The 19,899-nt window shown below is 42.7% G+C and overlaps 1 protein-coding gene across 10 annotated transcripts in view; it reads right to left on the bottom strand.

Annotated features, from left to right (window-relative positions):
* Window positions 1-19,899, bottom strand: part of tjp1a (tight junction protein 1a) — a 90,271-nt gene that overhangs the window by 8,307 nt on the left and 62,065 nt on the right. For 5 of the 10 annotated variants that reach the window (XM_079497269.1, XM_079497273.1, XM_079497274.1 and 2 more), the window contains exons 14-25: window positions 19,324-19,508; window positions 16,593-16,688; window positions 14,926-14,952; window positions 12,574-12,656; window positions 11,549-11,759; window positions 8,983-9,083; window positions 7,992-8,345; window positions 6,709-6,981; window positions 4,439-5,464; window positions 3,812-3,894; window positions 922-1,098; window positions 218-327 (exon numbers count right to left, since the gene is read on the bottom strand). In XM_079497269.1, coding sequence (XP_079353395.1) covers window positions 218-327; window positions 922-1,098; window positions 3,812-3,894; window positions 4,439-5,464; window positions 6,709-6,981; window positions 7,992-8,345; window positions 8,983-9,083; window positions 11,549-11,759; window positions 12,574-12,656; window positions 14,926-14,952; window positions 16,593-16,688; window positions 19,324-19,508 — 2,726 coding nt within the window. The remainder of the gene's footprint in view (window positions 1-217; window positions 328-921; window positions 1,099-3,811; window positions 3,895-4,438; window positions 5,465-6,708; window positions 6,982-7,991; window positions 8,346-8,982; window positions 9,084-11,548; window positions 11,760-12,573; window positions 12,657-14,925; window positions 14,953-16,592; window positions 16,689-19,323; window positions 19,509-19,899) is intronic. The other 5 variants (XM_079497272.1, XM_079497276.1, XM_079497275.1 and 2 more) reach the window with 1 other exon arrangement.

Below are 19,899 nucleotides of genomic sequence, written 5' to 3'. Positions count from 1 at the left end.
TGAAATACAAAGATTAGCCTGTGTACTGTGTACGTAATGTAGTATGCACATGTTAAGCACGTACACATGAATGTTGGTAAGCAGAGTTGGAAAACAATTGATTACCTCTCGGCATATGTTAACAAGTATATTTTAAGTCAGTCTTCTGGTCATTATAATGTTTTATAGACAATAGAATATGATTAATATGATTTTAATTCAAAGGAGCCAGTTGTACCTTCAGATGGGGTGGGTTTGGGCAGTATTGCTGGAGGAAGAGCAGGGGTCACCTGGGGAATAGGTTCGTATCTCTTCTCCACTGGACTTATTTTCTCTACCGACTCCGCCCTGTAGCACATGACAGCAACATGAGACAACATAATTATACATTCCATTTTGATACTGTATAGTCTGGAGAAAATAAATAAATAAAAACAAGCAAGTTTCAATACCCCCCACCCCCCCACGGCACACACACACACACAAAACAAATAAAAAGGGATAAAGTGTGACGGAAATGCATTTGCCAATTTCTTTTTTTGAGCGGTGCGTCCGCTCCATTACGTGTATACGTATGTCTGTCCCTGTGTCTGTAGCCTATGTATGTCAAAGCACGGAAAGCTGCACCACCTAAAGTGGCCAGTAGAGTACAGCACAGAGTAAAGTGGCACAGAGTAGTACACTACAGGAGAGAGCACAGTGCACTACAATGCAGTATACAGACCACAGTACAGTACAGTAACTACAACAATAAAGGTATAGTTGCACCGCTCACTTCACACAGGTGTGATTTTATTAATGTGGTACAGGTACTGTACTCACAGAATTTTCACTTACAATTCATTTTCAAGTTGGACAGAAACACAGCTAATGAGGCTAAACAGAGTGAACATCAAAATGAAAGGTTCAACACATGCCACGGTGTCACCAGGTGTCACCTACCTGGGGTAATTGTATCCAGACTGGGCTTGTGGTTTATTGGGGCCGGCCTGGAGCCTGTCAAAGTAAGACAGCTGCTTCCTGTAGTACTCCTCGTCTTCATCAGGGTTGTAATGGTTGGGACGAACAACGTCATCCTCTGCCACCATGGACTGTGGTTTCTGAGGCTCCGGGGCTCTGCTGTGGTCAGGGAGATTTCATAGCGGAGGAGGTTATGACATGATAAAAGAGTGTAGATGTAGTGAGAATAGAGACATGAAAAGATTATGCATTTAGGATTACAGAGATATCCTTTACAAACAAATCATTTGGGGCTCAGGCTCAGCATTGACTATATTCACGTAGCAGCGGCTTTTTTGCTCTCACGACATATTTAGATGCCACCCCGGGTGGCACTTTAACCCTTAGAAGGTGAAAGACGCCAATTGGCGTCTTCATCAGAATTCCGTAAATGATCAATGACGCCAATTGGCGTCTTCAGAGTTTTTGATTAATCTAAACATATTAATATGCTCCGAAGCGCTGTTTAAATTCCTGAGCTTATATTCCAACTACATTACCCAGAAAACCCGTGTCACGTGACACACGTGTACGTGTTGCCATTGGAAGCTGGTCCCACCCCCTGTAAACAGTGGGGGCAGAGGGAGTCTTCATAGTTTATTGTTTTGCCTGTTTTGCCGTCTCGCCCGAGCGATTTTCTAGCAGAAAAAGTTGAAAGCAGTACTATTTATTTGAGCGAGTTTTGTGGTAGTAGTATTGATCCATACGCGTCCCAGTCGCCTTCTCCAGGCGGAGTAGCCCTGGTCCAGTGCTTACAGCGAGACTCGCTGCTCCCTCCCTCCTTTTTTCATTGTCTCCCCATCGTCGTCCGATGAGCTATACCGGGAAACCATTGAAGAAGACGATCAACCCGGAATGTTTTGAGGTAATCTTATTGTAGAAAATGCCCTTCTATAGTGATCAGAAATCATAAGATGATCGCTACAAATAGATGCTTGGATAATTACTACTACTAGTCAGATCATGACGCCAGAATGACTCACCACGATGGCCCCAGCCATTAGCCAGCACCAAAGGTGCTGGCTAATGGGGGGGTTGGTGCATTGGTGCTGGCTAATGGCTGGAGGGGGGGTTGGTGTCGATCGGTTGGTTGGTGCAGTACAAATGTATCGTAGCAGGCATGCACGCATGGCAGTACAAGTATTTTATATTGTAGCGTGCCTTATAGGCGATCTGATCTTTAGAGTAATGTTCGCTCCTTTTATTTACTGTCTACAAAGACGGAGAACAAACATCGTTTACTGAAGCAACGCGTGGTTTTGATGACCTTGCTACAAGGATCGGAGGGGGGACGGGGAGTGAAGCTAACAGTAGCGTATTATATAAGATCTGTATGACGTTTCATTGACGTCTGAGCTTGCATGATAATCGCATTCATTGTATATTGTATACAATCATGATTGTACATTGTTTAGTGTGTCTCCGTGTGATGATGATGATGATGACGATGTCAGATAGCCTACGTCCCCCCCCCCCCCAACTGGCTATTGGCCGGGCTGACTACAGCTAAATGTTTATTTTTATATATTTAGAACTGGCATCAGATGAGGAGGATGATGATGATGATGATGATGATGAAGACGAAGAGTCAAGACTGCGATGGAGTTCTCCGACACTGAACCGGATGCATTCATTCATTTCAGTTGTTGTTTTTTTTTTTTTTTAGCCTACACACACACACACACACCGTCAAGAACAACTGGAATGCAGTGGTTTGGGGACACTGGGGAGTTTGGGGACAACTGTTTTGTATGTAGGCCTATTTATTTTCTGTAATATTTATTATAATTGTATTATGTTAGTAGTCATAAAAAATAAAAGACGCTTTTACAATGAGTTAGACCTGTCATGGCTATTTTGTTCACTATTCTGAGGTTTATGGTTTGACTAAGCGAGTTTCAACTGTGATTTACTCTGTAACGGTAGATGGTAAGAACCTGTATTATAACAAAATTATTTTTTGTTATAATACAGTATACATTCAAGTCTATATTTTGATACATATCATGGGCACAAAGTCATATCAAAACAATGTCCTTGGATGTGTTTTTTTTATCAAAACTGTTTCTTCACAACAGGTTTTTGAGATACATGCATGAATAGACAAGGTACTGGTAAGACTATGTAAACATGGTATATATCAAAATGTGCGTTAGAATGTCTAATTTTACCCCAAAAAAGAATTGAGTTTATATGATGTTCCATTTCAGAGCTAGGGGGACTTTTAGCTGGATAGGTCAGATTGATCATGACTGACCATGTTATTTATAGATGGCAAAATATCTACAGTGGTACATGTGAGAAACTTTTTATTTTATTTTAATTAAACTAGACAACTCACCCTTTAAAATGAGATATTGCATGGCTATGTACGCCCAGCAGAAAAAAAGTTATTTAGAAAATAAAACTTCAACCGGGCATAACTTTTTTTGTTGTCCTAGAAACACTACCCAGTGTAAATGCAGGCTCTTTTAAATGGCTTCCAACACAAAAACTAAACATTTTATCAACTCAGTTCATTTTTTTCCTGGAAGCAGACAAGCCAAGCTTTCTCTGAAGGTCTTTCGTTGTCACACATTCACAACAGAGAATTTTCAATAAATCATTCAAAAACGCCATTCTGCCATAGAGAAGTCTAAAAACTATATAGAAATCCTTGAAACTCTCAAAGAGTTAAGTATGACTTAAGTGCAAAATGGCCGCCATGTGAATATGGTGAATACTGACTTAATATCAAACATTTGAGTTTCCACAGAAGGATAAGAGTAACATTCTGAGACATCAGCCGGAGCCGGTGGAACAGAAGTAACAGCAAGCAGAGTTGGTGGCTTACCTGAAGGCCTTCTCCTGATCCAGGTTACTTAGTGAGTTCGCTTTGGGCATTCCTCCACCTGGCTTTACAGGCAAATCTGCAGCCTACAGCAAAAATGGGAATCAACATGGTCACTTTGGTCAGTAAGACATGAAAAACAAGCCCAGACAAGCACATCTTGTTATAAGGAATGTGGTACATTGTGTATTTTAATCAATTTGTAACTCTGATTGTTACGGGTTAATTTGGTTACAGTGGTGTTAAATGAACACATTTAGCATTTAGTGCTGTGTGATGCAGTGACGTAGACTCCGTGGGGGCGGCGGGGCTCGAGCCCCAATGATGAATTAGACCTGAATGTACAGTATATTCGCCTAGTCGGTTCATCCCGTTTGTACCGCGCCAGGTCGCGCCGCGCCCGTTCGCGCAATTCTCGTCTTTGCATTGACTTTGTATGTAATCGCGCAGCTCTAACCATCCAAGTCTGAACGCACGTTAACACCTCTTTTGTCCGGGGGCGGGTGGGCCGCGTTGCCTGTCCCCTTGTATACATTCAGATCAGGCATTCAAGCGGGGGGAGGAGGGGCGCCCCCATGACGATTATAAAAACATTTCGTCTCTGGTGTGATGCCAAGCAGCCGTACGTACCCTGATCCCCGATGCATCGCCAGCTTCTTTGACTCGGTCCACGGACACGGAGCGTTTGTTCTCAAACATCTTAACCCGGTTGAGGACCGACTGGCGTTGCATTGCCGGGTCATCCTCTGGCGGCTGCTGCTGCTGCTGCTCCTCCTCTGTGGGTTGTGATGGGAGGGGGCTGGGAGACGCCGTGAACACAGGCTCCACAGGGGAAGGCGAGGGAGCCTCGGCTTTGGGAGGTGGCGTGGGACTGGGCTCTGGGTTTACAGGAGCCGGCTCATACTGCTGTGGTTTGTAACCTCTGTGCTGCTGCTGCGGCTGCTGCTGCTGCTGCTGCTGTGGCGGTGGTGGTCCCTGGTTGTAGACAGGCCGCTGGCTTGCAGGGTCCGGGGAGCGGGCTGGAGGGTAGGCAGCTGGATGTGGCTCCTGGTCATAGCGCGGTCGCAGGTCGTACCCCAGACCTGGAGGCGGAGGCTCGTCGTAACGAATGGGCGCTGTACCTGCTGGTTTGCCATAGCGAGGCCGCCCGTCGAAAGGCTGCTGAGTTGGGGGTTCGTCGTAACGCTGAGGCGGGGGTTCGTCGTAACGTTGAGGCGGGGGTTCGTCGTAACGTTGAGGCGGGGGTTCGTCGTAACGTTGAGGCGGGGGTTCGTCGTAACGTTGAGGCGGGGCTTCGTCGTAACGTTGAGGAGGGCTGTACTGGCGATCCGGAGCATCCCCGTAGGGCAGGCGAGGGTCGTAGCCCTGGGGAGAAGCTGCAGGGGGAGGCTGATTGTAGGGGTTCCACTGCTGCTGGTCGTAGTGAGGCACGCTGTTCTCGTAGGGCAGGTGAGACTGAGAGTCATAGGTGCGGTACTTTGGTTCCGGGTAACCACCTCCGGTGCTGTTGACATCATAGCGACTGGGCGGGTGGTCATAATCTCTGTATGGCTGCTGGTCTGGGTGGTATGCCTGCTGGGGGTCGTACGTTCCAGGCTTTACACCATGGCCGGTTCTCGCTGGGTTTTCTACGATGTATGGGTCCTTCTGGAACATCTAACGAAAACACACCCCAAAACAAAACAAACAAAACAAACAAAGAAAAAATAGTCAATAACCAGGTTGTATGCACCAACATACTGTACAAACATTGAATGAAAAAGAGTAAATTTTCAGGTAAAGGATAACACACGGAGAATATTAAAAACACGACTGTGAAATTAATTTCAGAAAAGGAAAGGAGAGAATGAGGGAAAGACCTGAAATAGAGAAACTGAGAGGGAGGGGTTACTGGTCAGATAGATTATAGTTGAGATAAAGTAGCACAGCCAATCTACACAGAAACGTAGAACACACCACCACACAACACCTCAACTTTAACAGTAAAATTAAAAAGAATTTAAGTTGATAATAGAAGGAAAAAAATACAGAAAAACAATGGGTTCCATTTTTTCTTGTCTATGCAGTTCATACAATTGCATAGACAACCACACTGTTTGAACACAAACAGAACGTATACAAATAGAGGCCAAAACCATAATATTATAAGTTTTAGTTCTGTAAGACTTATTTTTGGGTACTACTGAAGCATGTTCCATTGGGAGAGAAAATGTCACCCACTGTTTTTTCATAAAAAATAAAACTTCAACTTTATAAGCGCATACCGTACATAGTACACAGTAACCCTTTCTGAAAATCCTGATATTTGAGAAGTAACCATTAAGAGTTCAAGTTTTAGGAATATTTCCTGCTAAACTGTACTTGACAACAAGGTTACGTTTCAAATGGGGATAAACAGATTAAAATGACTGAAAATGAATGTAATGAACTGTAAAATAAATACAATTGTCCATTCTCTTCGCATTAACCAAAAGTCACAAACCAATCTATTTCTACTGGTTAAAAGGAAGACAAAGTCAAACATGTTGCAGCCATGCAAAGAAAAGGTAAGCAACAGTGAGAGAGAGCCTCAGGATCTCCACTGCTCTTCTCTATGTAGGACAGCCATCCTCTCCTCCATGCCCACTGTTGTTTACCAGCGCTCACTCACGCTCCGGCACGTGCACCCGCCCACCCACACACTCACACCCAAACACACCAGTCTCTTTCGGCAACATGGCCAGTAGTAGACATGCACGGCGGAAGGAGAAAGAGAAAAGCGGTGGCAGCAGGAGGTAGGTAGATACACAGGCAGCAGCAGCACAGGCGGGATGACAGAGGCCAGCCAGGCCAGAGCCACACCGAGCCAAGCTGAAACCAGGCCATGGAGAAGCCTCCGAGGTTGACGGTCAGATGGATACCTTTGGTTCTGAACTGGGCAGTCCAGACTGGAGAGGTTCTGGCGTCACGCTCTGAGGGGCTAGCTCAGGGGTGGGCCTCCTAAGAGAGCCAGCCTCAGGGCTGGGGCTGGGGCTGGGACTGGGGCTGGGCTGGCTGTGGGGAGCTGAAGGAGGAGGCTCATCGGGGCTCAAACCCCCTACAGTGTTTACAGTGATGTCGACAGCAGGGGGCAATGTCTCAGCCAGGGGCTCAGGCTGCTGAGGGATGCTAGGGATGTCAGCGGCCTCTGCTGTCTGTGAAGTGGTTCAGAAATGTTTAATAACATGTGCCGATACGCTACGGTGCTCTCTAGTCACAACTATGTTGACAGCCCCCTCTGCAAACCTTACGTTCTTCTTTTCTGCCTACAGGTAACCACCCGCCTCCATACAAGTGATTTTTGGACCAAACGGGGGCATGTGAGGGTTAGGAATTAGCAGCAGGACAACGTTTTCATTAGTAATGTAGAGTGACTTCATTTTAATTCTAGGGTTGTATTACAGTTATTTGCTATTTTCTTTTTTTTGTCTTTTTTACGTTCATTGACATCATCAGGACAAAAGTTTAGCTTTGGATATCAGGACGGCCAATCGAGCCTTGATAAATACTTTACTCAATACATTTTACAGCAATACTGGATTAACTATTATTTTCCGACATGCACATAATACTTTCTTGGTGTCACATCATCAGTCCTGACCGCAGGTAAATCAGCAGTAACTAGGAAGTGCACAGAGGTGATTATTTGATACAGACACATAAGACAAACATATAGGTTTCTTCTCCCAGTGAGAACAGCAGCAACAACAGGAACAACAGTCACGCTAATAAGACAGCTTGTGGTAATACGGAGTACAATAGTAACAGTCAGGCTTATTATTAGGTTCTTCAGTTCAAACATAATTTAAAAAAACACAAAATACATACACACGCACGCACTCGCAAACATCAACCAGCAGCTAAGGATAGAGGTAATAAATAGATAAATAAATAAATAGAGTTATAATTATATAACCATATATGTATATATATATAATATATAATCTTGTATACGTTTGATAAATACTTGGCCACAGAGGTTTTCACTTTCCCAATGCACTTGTAGATATAGACATACAGATAGATAGACAGACGTATTATAGGATAAGAATAGTTTATAAAAAGGCATTTTCTTTTTTTTTCAATAGCGCTTCCAGAACACCCTCCTAACGCACACCACGGCCTCCAGACAACAGGGGAGACGCACGGTTCTCAGAAACGCTACCTGCTGGGGCGCCGGGGCCTTGAAGCCGGCCGGGTCGATGCGGTTCATTGGGTCCGGCTGCGGTCCGGTGCGCTGGTATCCGGCGTAGCCTGGGGGCTCCTGGATGACGGGCGGGTCCTCGCGGACGGGCTCCGAGGAGCGGGTGAGGGCGGGCTCCGAGGGTGGGCCCGCGTCGTCGTTGAGCGTCTCGTCCAGCTCCTGGTCAGTGTAGGCGCCACCCTCCGTGTCCGTGTCCTCATAGTCGGAGGTGTGGCGGCTGTCCGTGCTGTACATGGAGTACTCGCTGCCCGGCGCCGAAAGGTAGGACAGGCGGTCGTCGTGGATGTCCAGGTCGTCTTCTGGAGCGCCGTCGGCCTGGATGGAGGTGGAGAGGGAGGGAGGGAAAGAGAGAGAGATTAAACAAGGGTGTAGGCTTGCAAGTATCGATTATAGCGTTTATTCTACCAATTACTTTTTCGATTAATTCAATAATCAAGAAGTATATTACACACACACATTTAAAATAAACGAATCGGCTCTAATCTATCCAATAACTAATCATTTTATTAATGTCTTCAAAATTTGAGGATGGAATTGGCGCATTTCTGGGTGGCTGAAAAATGCCCCTGTATGGTGCCAAAATTGGCGCTGTGATTGGCTGGAAGGTGTGCCATTCTGCGCTGCGATTAGCTGTGGCACACCCGTTATATATAAGTGGCAGATAGAGGGGGGGAGAGAGACCAAAGCGGGAGAGAGAGAGCAGGGGTAGAGAGAGAGAGGGGTAGGGATTGGGTATGTCTAGTCTATATAATTGACTAAATCAATTAGTCTGTAAGTGTAAGTGACAATATTTTTTTCATTTGATCAACATCGATTACTTACTCAATAATCTATTAATTAAATTAGTTTGATTAACCTTTGCACCACTACAAGGGTGTGTATATTCTGAATTCAGAGCCACAATAGAACACATTGGCTGTCTGCATTGAGGATATGAGTGTGTTAATGTTACCTTGCCCTCTGAAACCCACACCAGCTGGTTCTGCTGCTGTTGGATGTTCTCCTTCAGTGCTCCGTACCAACCATCATTCATGTTGTTCATGTTAATGGTGGCTGAACAACACAAAGACAAAAAAAAATACATCTCTCCCATCAATACTGAATATCGGCTATTGTAAAACTACAAACTGTTCAGCACTGATAAGGATGGGAATTACTGGTAACTGGTGCCATAACAAATCAGTTGCTTTTGTGTACAAAACAATACATTGATTTCTGTACTAGATGAAACGTAGACTTTCAGATGTCAACGGAATCCTTTAAATATAAATCATTAAGGTGGCACATCTTACATGTTTGGTGAAACACTTTTGAAACAACAAGAAAATGAGGGTGTAATTCATACTGTACTTCATAATATTATTGGTATACAGCATAATACTGCTCACTCCTACAATTAACTTGAACTAGACCTGTGCGTGCCCGTCGCAGTCGGCCACCGGCCTACTTGGGAACGATGCAACTTGGGAACCAATGATATACGTTGTCATAGCACCCGTTTTAACTGTCAGCCGGTGTCCCACATGGAGATCAGTGTATGTGCCTGTGCCTGAAGACTGCAAACTGAAAAGTGTACTTGGCAATCAATTCGGCCCACTGGCAGAGCAAATTGGCTGAGGCAGAGGCTGGAAATTGCACAGGTGTAAGAAGTTGGCCTCATTAGGCCCACTGGCAGAGCCTGGCCCAGGTGAAAGGAGTTGGCCTCATTAGGCCCACTGGCAGAGCCTGGCCCAGGTGAAAGGAGTTGGCCTCATTAGGCCCACTGGCAGAGCCTGACCAGAGCCTTTTGTGGTGGTTCTGGAGAACCGTGGGTTCGACCGACTCGATACCTGGCACTGCACTCCCTGTGGGGGTGTGGAACGCGTGTGTCGAATATGATACGGTGGGTCAAACGGTTCTCGAGTTACGTGCATTACAACGGTACACACACATACGCACATACACAGAAACACAATGACTACTAGTGTCTGACAATAATAAAGGCCCAATCCAGGATATAAAACTAAATTAGGGTTATTCCGAGCATGCAAGTGTGATTTGACGGACAATATGGTATTTGGAACTTACTTGCCCCATCGTAAATCAAAACATGGCTTAGTATTTACTACAGATTTTGTATTAATTTAATTAACAAAATATATAGATCTATTAGAGCCCCAAAATATGGCTTAAGAATTAACTGGTCTGTTGTCTAGTTTAATGTTAGGATTTCAATAGCTGAATAAAGCACATAAAAAACATGTATACGATGTTATTTTTGATGGAGAGAGGCTACACCTTTGTGAATGATTGCATAACCGATTGGGCCTTTAAAGCATGCACGCGCGCGCGCGCGCGCGCGCGCGCGCGCGCGCGCATGCACGCGCGCACGCACACACACACTTAAGTAATGTTTACGGGCCGCAATGACAACAAAAACAATACTTATCAGATTAGCACAGGGAGCCAACACATACAAATAACAGAGTGGAGGGATCACACCATTATAATTAGGATGGTTATATCGGGGAAAGGGACGGCAATAGACGAGTAGAGAGAACACGTATAAAACACACGTCAATTATCAAGTGTCTACAAGAAACAGAGGTTAGAGATGATACAGACACTGTTGCTCTAACAGGATTAGAGGAGATGTGTTTGGACTGGAAGAAGAGAGCTGGCAAACCCTGGCTAGAGTGGGCGAGTGGCTGCACGGCATGGACGGTCCCCACAGACTCTCTAATGTCTCTAGACTGTTACAGGCGCTCTTAAAAAGAAGTGTCATTACACTCCACATCCCTCATTGGAACAGGGTAAGCTGGGAACGTCTAAATATGGGAGTGTGTGTGTGTGTGTGTGTGTGTGTGTGTGTGTGATGGGAACAGTCTGACAGGGTTTGACAGAACAGGGCCACGGCATGACAAGGGTACTCTACGAAACAGCGTCTAACGTTACACCGCTTGGCTGTCAACTGTCTGCTGCTTCTCACTTTGACCCCTGCTAAATCTTTCTCTGAACCATTTATCTTCTCTTTTCCCACGTCCTTTTCTATCGATTCCTCCCCCTTACACTCACTGGCTGCCCTCTCCCTTCACTAGAAGACCTACACAGATCCCGCCGTCTAAAAAAAAACACAGAACATTATAAAGGACACTTCCCACCCTGGGACACCACTGGGACAGCACTCCCTGTTCGAACCGTTGCCATTAGGTAGACGGTACAAGGAGATCAAATCAAGGACAAACAGACTCTAAAACAGTTTCTATCCCACAGCGGTAATCACACTCACTGCTGCTAAAACTTAATCTCTTGCTGAAATACACGTTTCAAGTGCAATAAGGGTTTGTGCAATAACAGAGGATGTATGGTTGCGAATTTGTTGTATATTAGTTATTTAATTGTAGCTTATTTATAGATTATTTTTTTTAGCTTTTAGATGTTATATTTAGTGATTTGATGCACTGATCGGGTGGCACTTTTAATTTCGTTGTACGTGTTACAATGACAATAAAAGAGCTATTCTGTTCTATTCTACTCACTGGTGAAGAGGTGGTGGTTGTTTTTCCGCAGTTTGAGAGCTCGGTCGTAGAGCTTCCTGGCACTTTTCCTGGACTCGGGGCAGAGGCGCGTCCTCATGGTCTTGACACCCTGCTTGGTGTCTGGGTTGAGGAACACCACGATGGGATACCACTGAGCATAATTCAGGCGGTCCACAGCGTTAGGGGTGATGTCCAGCACTGCATGTTTGTCCTGTCAGACACAGACACACACACAGACACACACACACACCAACAAGGAAAAACAAGAACAGAGACATGTTGAAATGCATGTACACTTGAGAGGTTTTCAGGGTGTGCCCAGCAAAATGAGCTAATAAATCAGTTTAACCGCCTTCATACATTGGCTATTTGAAAATAGCAAACAAAAATCTCATGCATTCTCAAACATTTTGGAATATTTTGGAAACATTTCAACACCACAATATATTTTCAGATGGGGTGGCCAAATGCATGTTAATTTGGGGGTCCTTGACAACCGCTACAGTTCTCAGATCCATACCGATGCTACTGTTAATGGCCAGTACTGTGCACCAGGGGGCAGCAATGAGCTGTATAAAAAGCCACTGAAGCCCCTGCCATCTCACTGCCTAGCCCTAGGCAGTGGACACAGAAGTGTATACTGTACTACACAAATACAAATACTTTTTAAATGATCATTTAATGTACTACATCATAACTTTGTGTGCACTCCTTTCTAAATACAGAGACACATTCTTTTGATAACCACTTTCAACCTGGCGTCCCTATTTTGGGCATTATTATTCTATTATTCTATTCTGAAAAATATACTGAACAATAATAATTCCAATTTATTTTCACACATTTTCAAAAATAGAAAAAATAGCAGATCTACAAGAACACAAATGAGCATCAGATTCCGACTTGCCCATTGGTGTGCCATGGGCATTTTTTTTTAAAACCACTGGCCTAGCCTAAGTGTCATAAGGTGTCGGAAGAAGTGAAGATGTGTGTCTGTGTGCGTGCGTGTGTCTGTCTCCACTCACGCGGTCAATGATCTGTTTAATGGTGTGCAGTCGGATTATGCCAGAGCTCTTGGTGTCGGTTCCAGCATCCCTGGGTTCACTCTCTGTAGGAGGAGACCAACCAACAGTTACAGCGCTGCGTCAGCGCCATGGACAGGCTGCACAACACAGTCTGTGCCACAACAACACAGCATATTAGTGTGCAGTTGTCGACTCCCGTTCACAGATTTAATCGGTAGATTATTTACCATCTATGTATGGGAGTGGACAAACGTACGTTTATGGAAAGCCTGTAGATAATGAAGATAAAATGGAGACCTCTGCTTCAGTTTCATGCAATAGCGTTCAAGTCATTTTTGGGCGAGGGGGTTTAGGGGAAAAAAACAAAGTAGTATATAAAATGAATGTGCACGTGCAATTAAATATAGCACATATGGGTTTAACTGCAGCGCAGGAAATGTGTTACATGTGAAGCTTTGACATGATGTATAACACACATTCAAGAGCGGGAAGGTCATTCCAGATTAACGTCCATTGTAAACCTCAGCGCCTTGGACAAGGTTGTGTAGAAGATTATATGACGGAGACCAAGGTGCTCTCTGGGAATCATCCAACTAACAATAATCTAAACAGGATATTACTGTATCTAGTAAAACCCTGGGTCAAATGAACACTGAGGACTTCACTGTGTAAACTGCCACAAAAAAAACATCATATTGGGCAAGCTTTAACCTCTTCATTTCTTACATATAAAAAAATATTGCGGTCAACAAAACCATCTAGAAAAACAGTCCCAAACAAATATGCATTTCAAACGCCAAAAGATAATTGAAAACCTCAACTTGGGAGTTTTAAGTGTGTGCAAGAATGTTAAAGATCCAACGCTGTCACAATTTGACAGCTGTGTGGAAGCTGGAGAGTTTTATAGTGGTCCATGCATGCATTGTGACAGACAGTTACAACCTACTGTAAGTACATCCAGTCTCCTATTAAAGGTTTCTATAAGTGCCACCATCAACATCCCCCTTTGATGGATTTGCATGGGATTTGTTGTGTACAAACTGTACATTTGTGACTTGAATTATTGTTGACTGCAAACCATAAGTCATGTGTAAAGCCACCAAAACTAAGCCTAAACAAATTTGATAGACTGATTACATTTTGGGGCAATGGTTAGACGCCACAGTTCTGCCACAACCTAAGGTGGCGGTATATATTTAAAATGCACGTTGTAACTGGAACTCCAATTCATAATGGCATTTTTTCATCTGTTAATTATTTTATCATTATGATTATTATACCGTCCATGTGCCAAGTCTTACATTGGTAGGATAGCAATTTCAAGACACAAAAAACAACATAAAATCCATCATAGGCAGCTTTGATGGTTCAAAAGGCGAATTTGTAAAGGAGGAATAAGTGGATAAGAACGCTCCGTTTCATTGTAGCATATTCAGTACACATTAACAGCTTAGGTGTGCTATATCGTGATACAAACTCTTTTTACAAAGAGTGGAAAAATGTCAAATGATTTCAAGCCAATTGAACATAAAACACAAAAACTGCTAACCTACATACATCAACTCACTACTGAACCTGAATAATTCCTAATCCCCTTTTTTCTAAATAAGAGCAAAAGGGTTCAGGAGAAAACAAGTCATTTTCCAATTGGTTTATGACTGCACTGCACATGCTGCCCATCTGTAATTCTACATGATGCAACCTACTCAAATAAGAGGGGAATACTACTGAATTCAACTAGGAAATTACTCATGTACCCAGGAAAGTTTGGTCCACTTTTAATAATATGAACTATTCTCTCCAGTAGCCAGAAAATGAAAAGTTAGTAAATATGGAAGTGGCAGCATATTTGATCATTTCTTATATACTGGGAACATTTCTTGGACGTGATTGGTGTTCTATGTTAAGGCAAATATCCACCAAATCAACAAAATCATGCTGCAGTTAATTTACTACAGAGCAGTAGTTAAATCACATATAGTGTAGGTCTATAGCTTTAGGGAGTGTTTAGATTATGCTGACTGGACTGTCATAGGACAGAATAATAAGATAATTGAATTCTTAAATTGAGTGGTATACCCCCCTTTAAGATATAACCAAGCAATACATACTATTCAAACACATCTATAAAGTAAAAGTAGCCCACCTAACCAGCAACATACTATTCAAACACATCTATAAAGTAAAAGTAGCCCACCTAACCAGCAACATACTATTCAAACACATCTACAAAATAGGCCACCTAACCAGCAACACTACATAATTCTATCGTTCATTGATTGATTGATTCATTAAAAGGGGGAAAAAAGATGAAAAAAAGAAACAAAGAAAAAGAACATGACATTGACATACTTTCCCCTCCTTCCTGTTGCTGTGTTTCTGAAAAGAAAATACAGTTACAAAGACTTAGGAGCTATGTAAACAATCATCACGGGGAGTGGAATCACTTCATGTGTGTGACTGTGTCAGTGCACTTAAGGTAATTGAAATTCAATGCTGGGTGTGGAGAAGAAAACTAAACATTAGAGAGCGCTGCAATTCCTCCAGGTGTGAAATTAACCTCGGAAAGAAAGACAGAGTGACTGAGTGACTGGAAGAGAGAGAGAAATAAGTACAAGTGGAATTGAAAGAGAGTCTAGTCACCTCATGAAGCAAGTATACGTACCTAAAAGATGGAGTGTTCTGCTCTTATCACTTTTGCATTTCATATCATCTTAAAGCGCATATCGTCCTCCGCAACAATGAATCAAGTTAATCAAATGCGCTGTGGTTTTAACATTGAAGTACGTATGTTTAGATTGCCATTTTAGCATAGGATGCGTTTATGGTTTGAAGTGTAAACTATGACTCTCGATCTGTAGATTCATTAACTGTAGTTAATCCATTTTAAATTTCATTGTCTTGCACATTTGGAGACTGTCAGGTCTATTAAAGAAACTACAGTCTGTGCTACATTTTGTAAAAAATTAAGTCTGGAATGACAGGGGAAGATTTTAAGTGTGCATTAAATTATAGCATTAAAATATAGTCCAGGATTACTTGAAAATAAGTTACCGTGATAATTACTGATCATTTATAGGCCTATTTTGTTCAATTCAGTTAACTTATGTCTGCCTGTTGTCTAACATTCAGTGGTGAGGCATCCACAATGTAGTGATCACTGTACCCGCCCTGCCCCACGTTTTACTACACTGCTCTCTATAGAATCCAAATGACGGAAATCAACTGAGAACTGTAATCCATGTGACAGTGTAGATTACATTTCAATGAGGATGACGGCAAGCTCTTACGAACAACAGCATAAGAAGAACAACCACCATCCATTTAGTTGAGTTCATCATAACTTAAAATTTCCAATTTCACAGATATATGTTTGTAATTTTCAGGGTGGCCAACATTCATTCCTGTGGGAAGATGGGAGGGAAGCTGGAGAGGGAGCCCTGAGCTGAAACATGACTGTGAACTTGTGAAGTAATAAAATGAGAGATAGTTGTGCCAGTTCTCTCATTCTCACGGCATCACTCCGTTATGCTCAGTGGCTCATGGTTTTCATTGCAAGAGCAATGGATGTTTCTTTACGTGAAGGAGCTAATTTGCAACAATAAAGAAGAAGGGGTGGAGAGTGGGTAAACATCCTCTCCCACATTACTCTATTTAAACACTTGAACCCCGGGTATCCATATTCTGGGGGGCACAATCTACAAGCTCACAGCGCGTCCTGACTCGTTGTGAGCTTGTAGATAGACTATTTTTGTCGAAGAGATTTGGTGTAGATGGGAAAAAAGCAGTACAAGTGCAGAAGAAACTCAGTTCCAGTTTATCAAGTCTAGAGAGTTTAAGTGGTTAAATGACACCCTGCTACTACGTACATTAGGTACTACTGTATGCATTTAAGAAGGTAAACACATGAGAACATGTGGGAAAGGTCATCCATGTTGCTCTTAGAGGTATAACGTATTTACAAATCCATGAGACGGTACAAAAAAAACACATAAGACTGATCTTGAAAAAAAACTTACTTGCTAGTTCAAAAATGTCTGGCTCCTCTCTGGCCAGTTTCTCCCTGGCAGTATCTGCAATGGGACCAAAGATGACCACAGGCCTCAGGAACCCAGCTGGAAATCAAGGAAATAAAGAAACAACAAGTCCATGTTAGAGTATGAGGATTAAAAAGTTGCATAGTCAACGTGATATTAACTTTCTTGTAATGTTTCAAGCCGTCTGTGTAGACAGACATTTTTATATGCAGTGCGATATTCGGATCACAAAACCTGTGACCAATCAGCCATCAGTCCCAAATCAGTGTCACTGTCAAGCAGTGTTGGGCAGTAACGAGTAATATATTACTGTAATATTATTACTTTTCCCTGTAACGAGTAGTATAATGAATTATTCTGCCAAAATAGTCACATTATTCCTATTTACTCGCCAAAACACGCTGCGTTACTCATTACAAATGAGCGTCTTTTGTTTTTGTTCATTCGTTCAGTTATGCACTCATAGTAGCAAGTTGTTGCATGGCATGCAAAAATAGAATAGATCTACAAGCTATCAACGGGTAAAAACAGAGATGCGCTGTAGCTTGTAGATCTGTTCTTTTTAACCTGCACAGCCCACAGTTATGGCGTAGTGTATGTAGCAGTCACACTCGCTTCAGGCTTGAAGCTTCACTTCCAAACAACACCACAACAGAGACAAAAAGATCAGAGGGTGGAACATGACAGAGAAATGTATCAGTATTATTCTGTCAAAGATGCCAAGTATATTAATGTCTTTTGCGTGGGCAAAACAAAAAAAATACAACGTCTATTAAAAGTTGAAGCATCTGTTTAAAGACGTACGAGAAACACGGAGGCCCACCCACGCAGGAAAACAGACTGGATTTCAGTAGAGAATAGAGATATCTCTGGGACATTTGAAATGTAGACTATCTGAAGAATTGGCTCGTCGCTGGGTGTCTTGTTGTAGACGAGAGGTTAACCCCTATGCACAGTTGACTCTGCCTCATTTAGATCCATCATCATAGTCCATCAAAATACCTTTGAGGTCCAATGTCAGGCTGCCTCCACTGACAACCCATCGGCAAATAAAGGTATAGCAGCGCCCTCTTTTTCTTTGAAGTTGGACGTGAGTCAACAGTCTGTCTTGAGAGACTAGGCTGCTCAAAAAGGTCAGAGACTGTTGCTTTATTTTATTGTTTGTCATTTATGTATACAATATATAGGCCTACTGTCCGCTTTGAGATGCTGCAGCCATGTGTGTGCAGTTCAGATTGTTGACGTTGAATTCCAAATGTGGAATATGCAGCAGAAAAAGACTGATGAGAGACTGTTGACTATTTTTGTTTCATATGCTGCAATTATTCAGTGTGGCTAATTGTGGACTTCTTATTCCAATTAATTGGATTCAGTTCTAAAAGGAGGTGGCTAAACAGATTGTGTTATTTTGCGGGTGGAAGGGGCCCAGTTGAAAAGTAATATAAAGTAATATGTAACTATATTACTCTTGATTCCAAGTAATAAGTAATGTAATATTATTACTTTTTCTAAGGAGTAATAAGTAATAAGTAACATATTACTCTCCTAAGTAATATTGCCCAACACTGTTGTCAAGTGACATTGACAACAGTACACAATTCATGTCTGTGTATTATCCATAATATAAATTAAACACATACCAAAACACACACACAATCACGTTTTCCCAAGACCTACAGACATTGTATACTGTATATACACAAAAGGACTCAGGCAAATAAGCCATCATAATGCTACCTAAAGAGGCGCCTCTTGTCTGTGTAAAGGTAAGTAAACCAAGGGACATACCTTAAGATAAAAAACATACATAAGAGAGACTCCACTTATTTGGAGAACAACCAGTCACATGACCCATGAATCAATGTTTTAATCTTTACATGTTTGACCTTGTCCTCAGTCTATAAACAGCAAAGAAAGGGGAAGATATTTTGACATTATTGAGAAGCCGTGTCATTTTGATTGCATGACACTTATCGAAAGGGCTGTACAACAAAATATACAGTAGATTTGCCTGAACGGGCATTAACAGCCTGGCCAATCAGTCATGATAGGCCACCCACTTGATAACACGGTGACAGACAGCAGGGTACGACTTTCCTCTATTTAATACTAAGCTATATTACGAAGCCCGCCAGAAACGTAGTGACCGTAGATAAGCTTTAGTCTGACAGCCCGCCAGAACTGTAGCCTATGTTTTCTAGGCTTTATATTCTTTAATCCATGTTTTGATCCGATCGCATCGATAGCTCTCTCTCGTTAGCATCCCAGTGTTAAAACAGGCTTGTCCTGTGTGCTCCGCCCAGTGGTGAATAAATATATATCAATGCCACAATGTAGAAATTACAAGTAAAAGTAAAAAATACAATAACAAAAGGAGAAGAGTAAAAAGTACAATATTTGCCTTGCCTCTGAGATGCCTCTCTAAAGTATTGTAAATTGAACGAACGGACTAAGAAGAACTGAAACTACTCAAAGAGGGTTCCCTTACTCTCCTGGAACTGTATGACCCGTAACACAATGAAAGTTAATAATAGAAATGTAACAAATGACTTGTAACAATTACGAAATGTACTGTGATGCCCAACATGACCCACCTGTTTACCGAAAAATCAAAAAAAAAGTAATGTAAATTGGACATACTCAAATAAAGTAAAAGTATCTCAAAATTGTATTAAAGTACAGTACTTGAGTAAATGTACATAGATGCTCCTACCTTCTCGCAGCACAACTCTCTCGTATGCAGGGAACTTTGTCTGGACCGGCTGGGCAGACAGGTCCTCCCTGCTCTTCCTCAGGTTCCTCTTGGAGCTACGGAGGCCGCGGAAACGCCAGAAGTCAGCTCTATCGCCCCCTGGTGTTTTGGGCAGAGTGTACTGCACACTGGACAGCTGCTCGGCTCTGTGCAAGAGAGAGACGGGGAGAATGAGTGATGAAGTCAGCAGTCTGGACTGCAGTCTAACAAGGTTGTAAGCAAGGCATATTCTTATTAAAGTTAATGGTGTGACACCATGACGCTCATAACAAGAAAGTTAAACGAATGCATAGGGAGACAAATTAAGTCCAGTTAACACCCTGAACCCTCGGGGGTATTTAGGACCATTAAACCAGGGCGGACAGCGATTTGCAGCTTCAGGGCCTGTTTCAAGGTGGCACGGCGCCATCTTGGAAGTAGCTAGATGTAGCCAAAACACCCCAGAAGGGATCGACAACAACGGCAGCTATGATTACTTCTTCTAATGCAGGGGTAGGCAACCTTTATTATCAGAAGAGCCATTTTTGGCCCCAAAAC

Source organism: Electrona antarctica, assembly GCF_951216825.1.
Source record: "Electrona antarctica genome assembly, chromosome: 3".
Lineage (NCBI taxonomy): Eukaryota > Metazoa > Chordata > Actinopteri > Myctophiformes > Myctophidae > Electrona > Electrona antarctica.
This window is presented reverse-complemented; position numbering and strand designations above follow the sequence as displayed.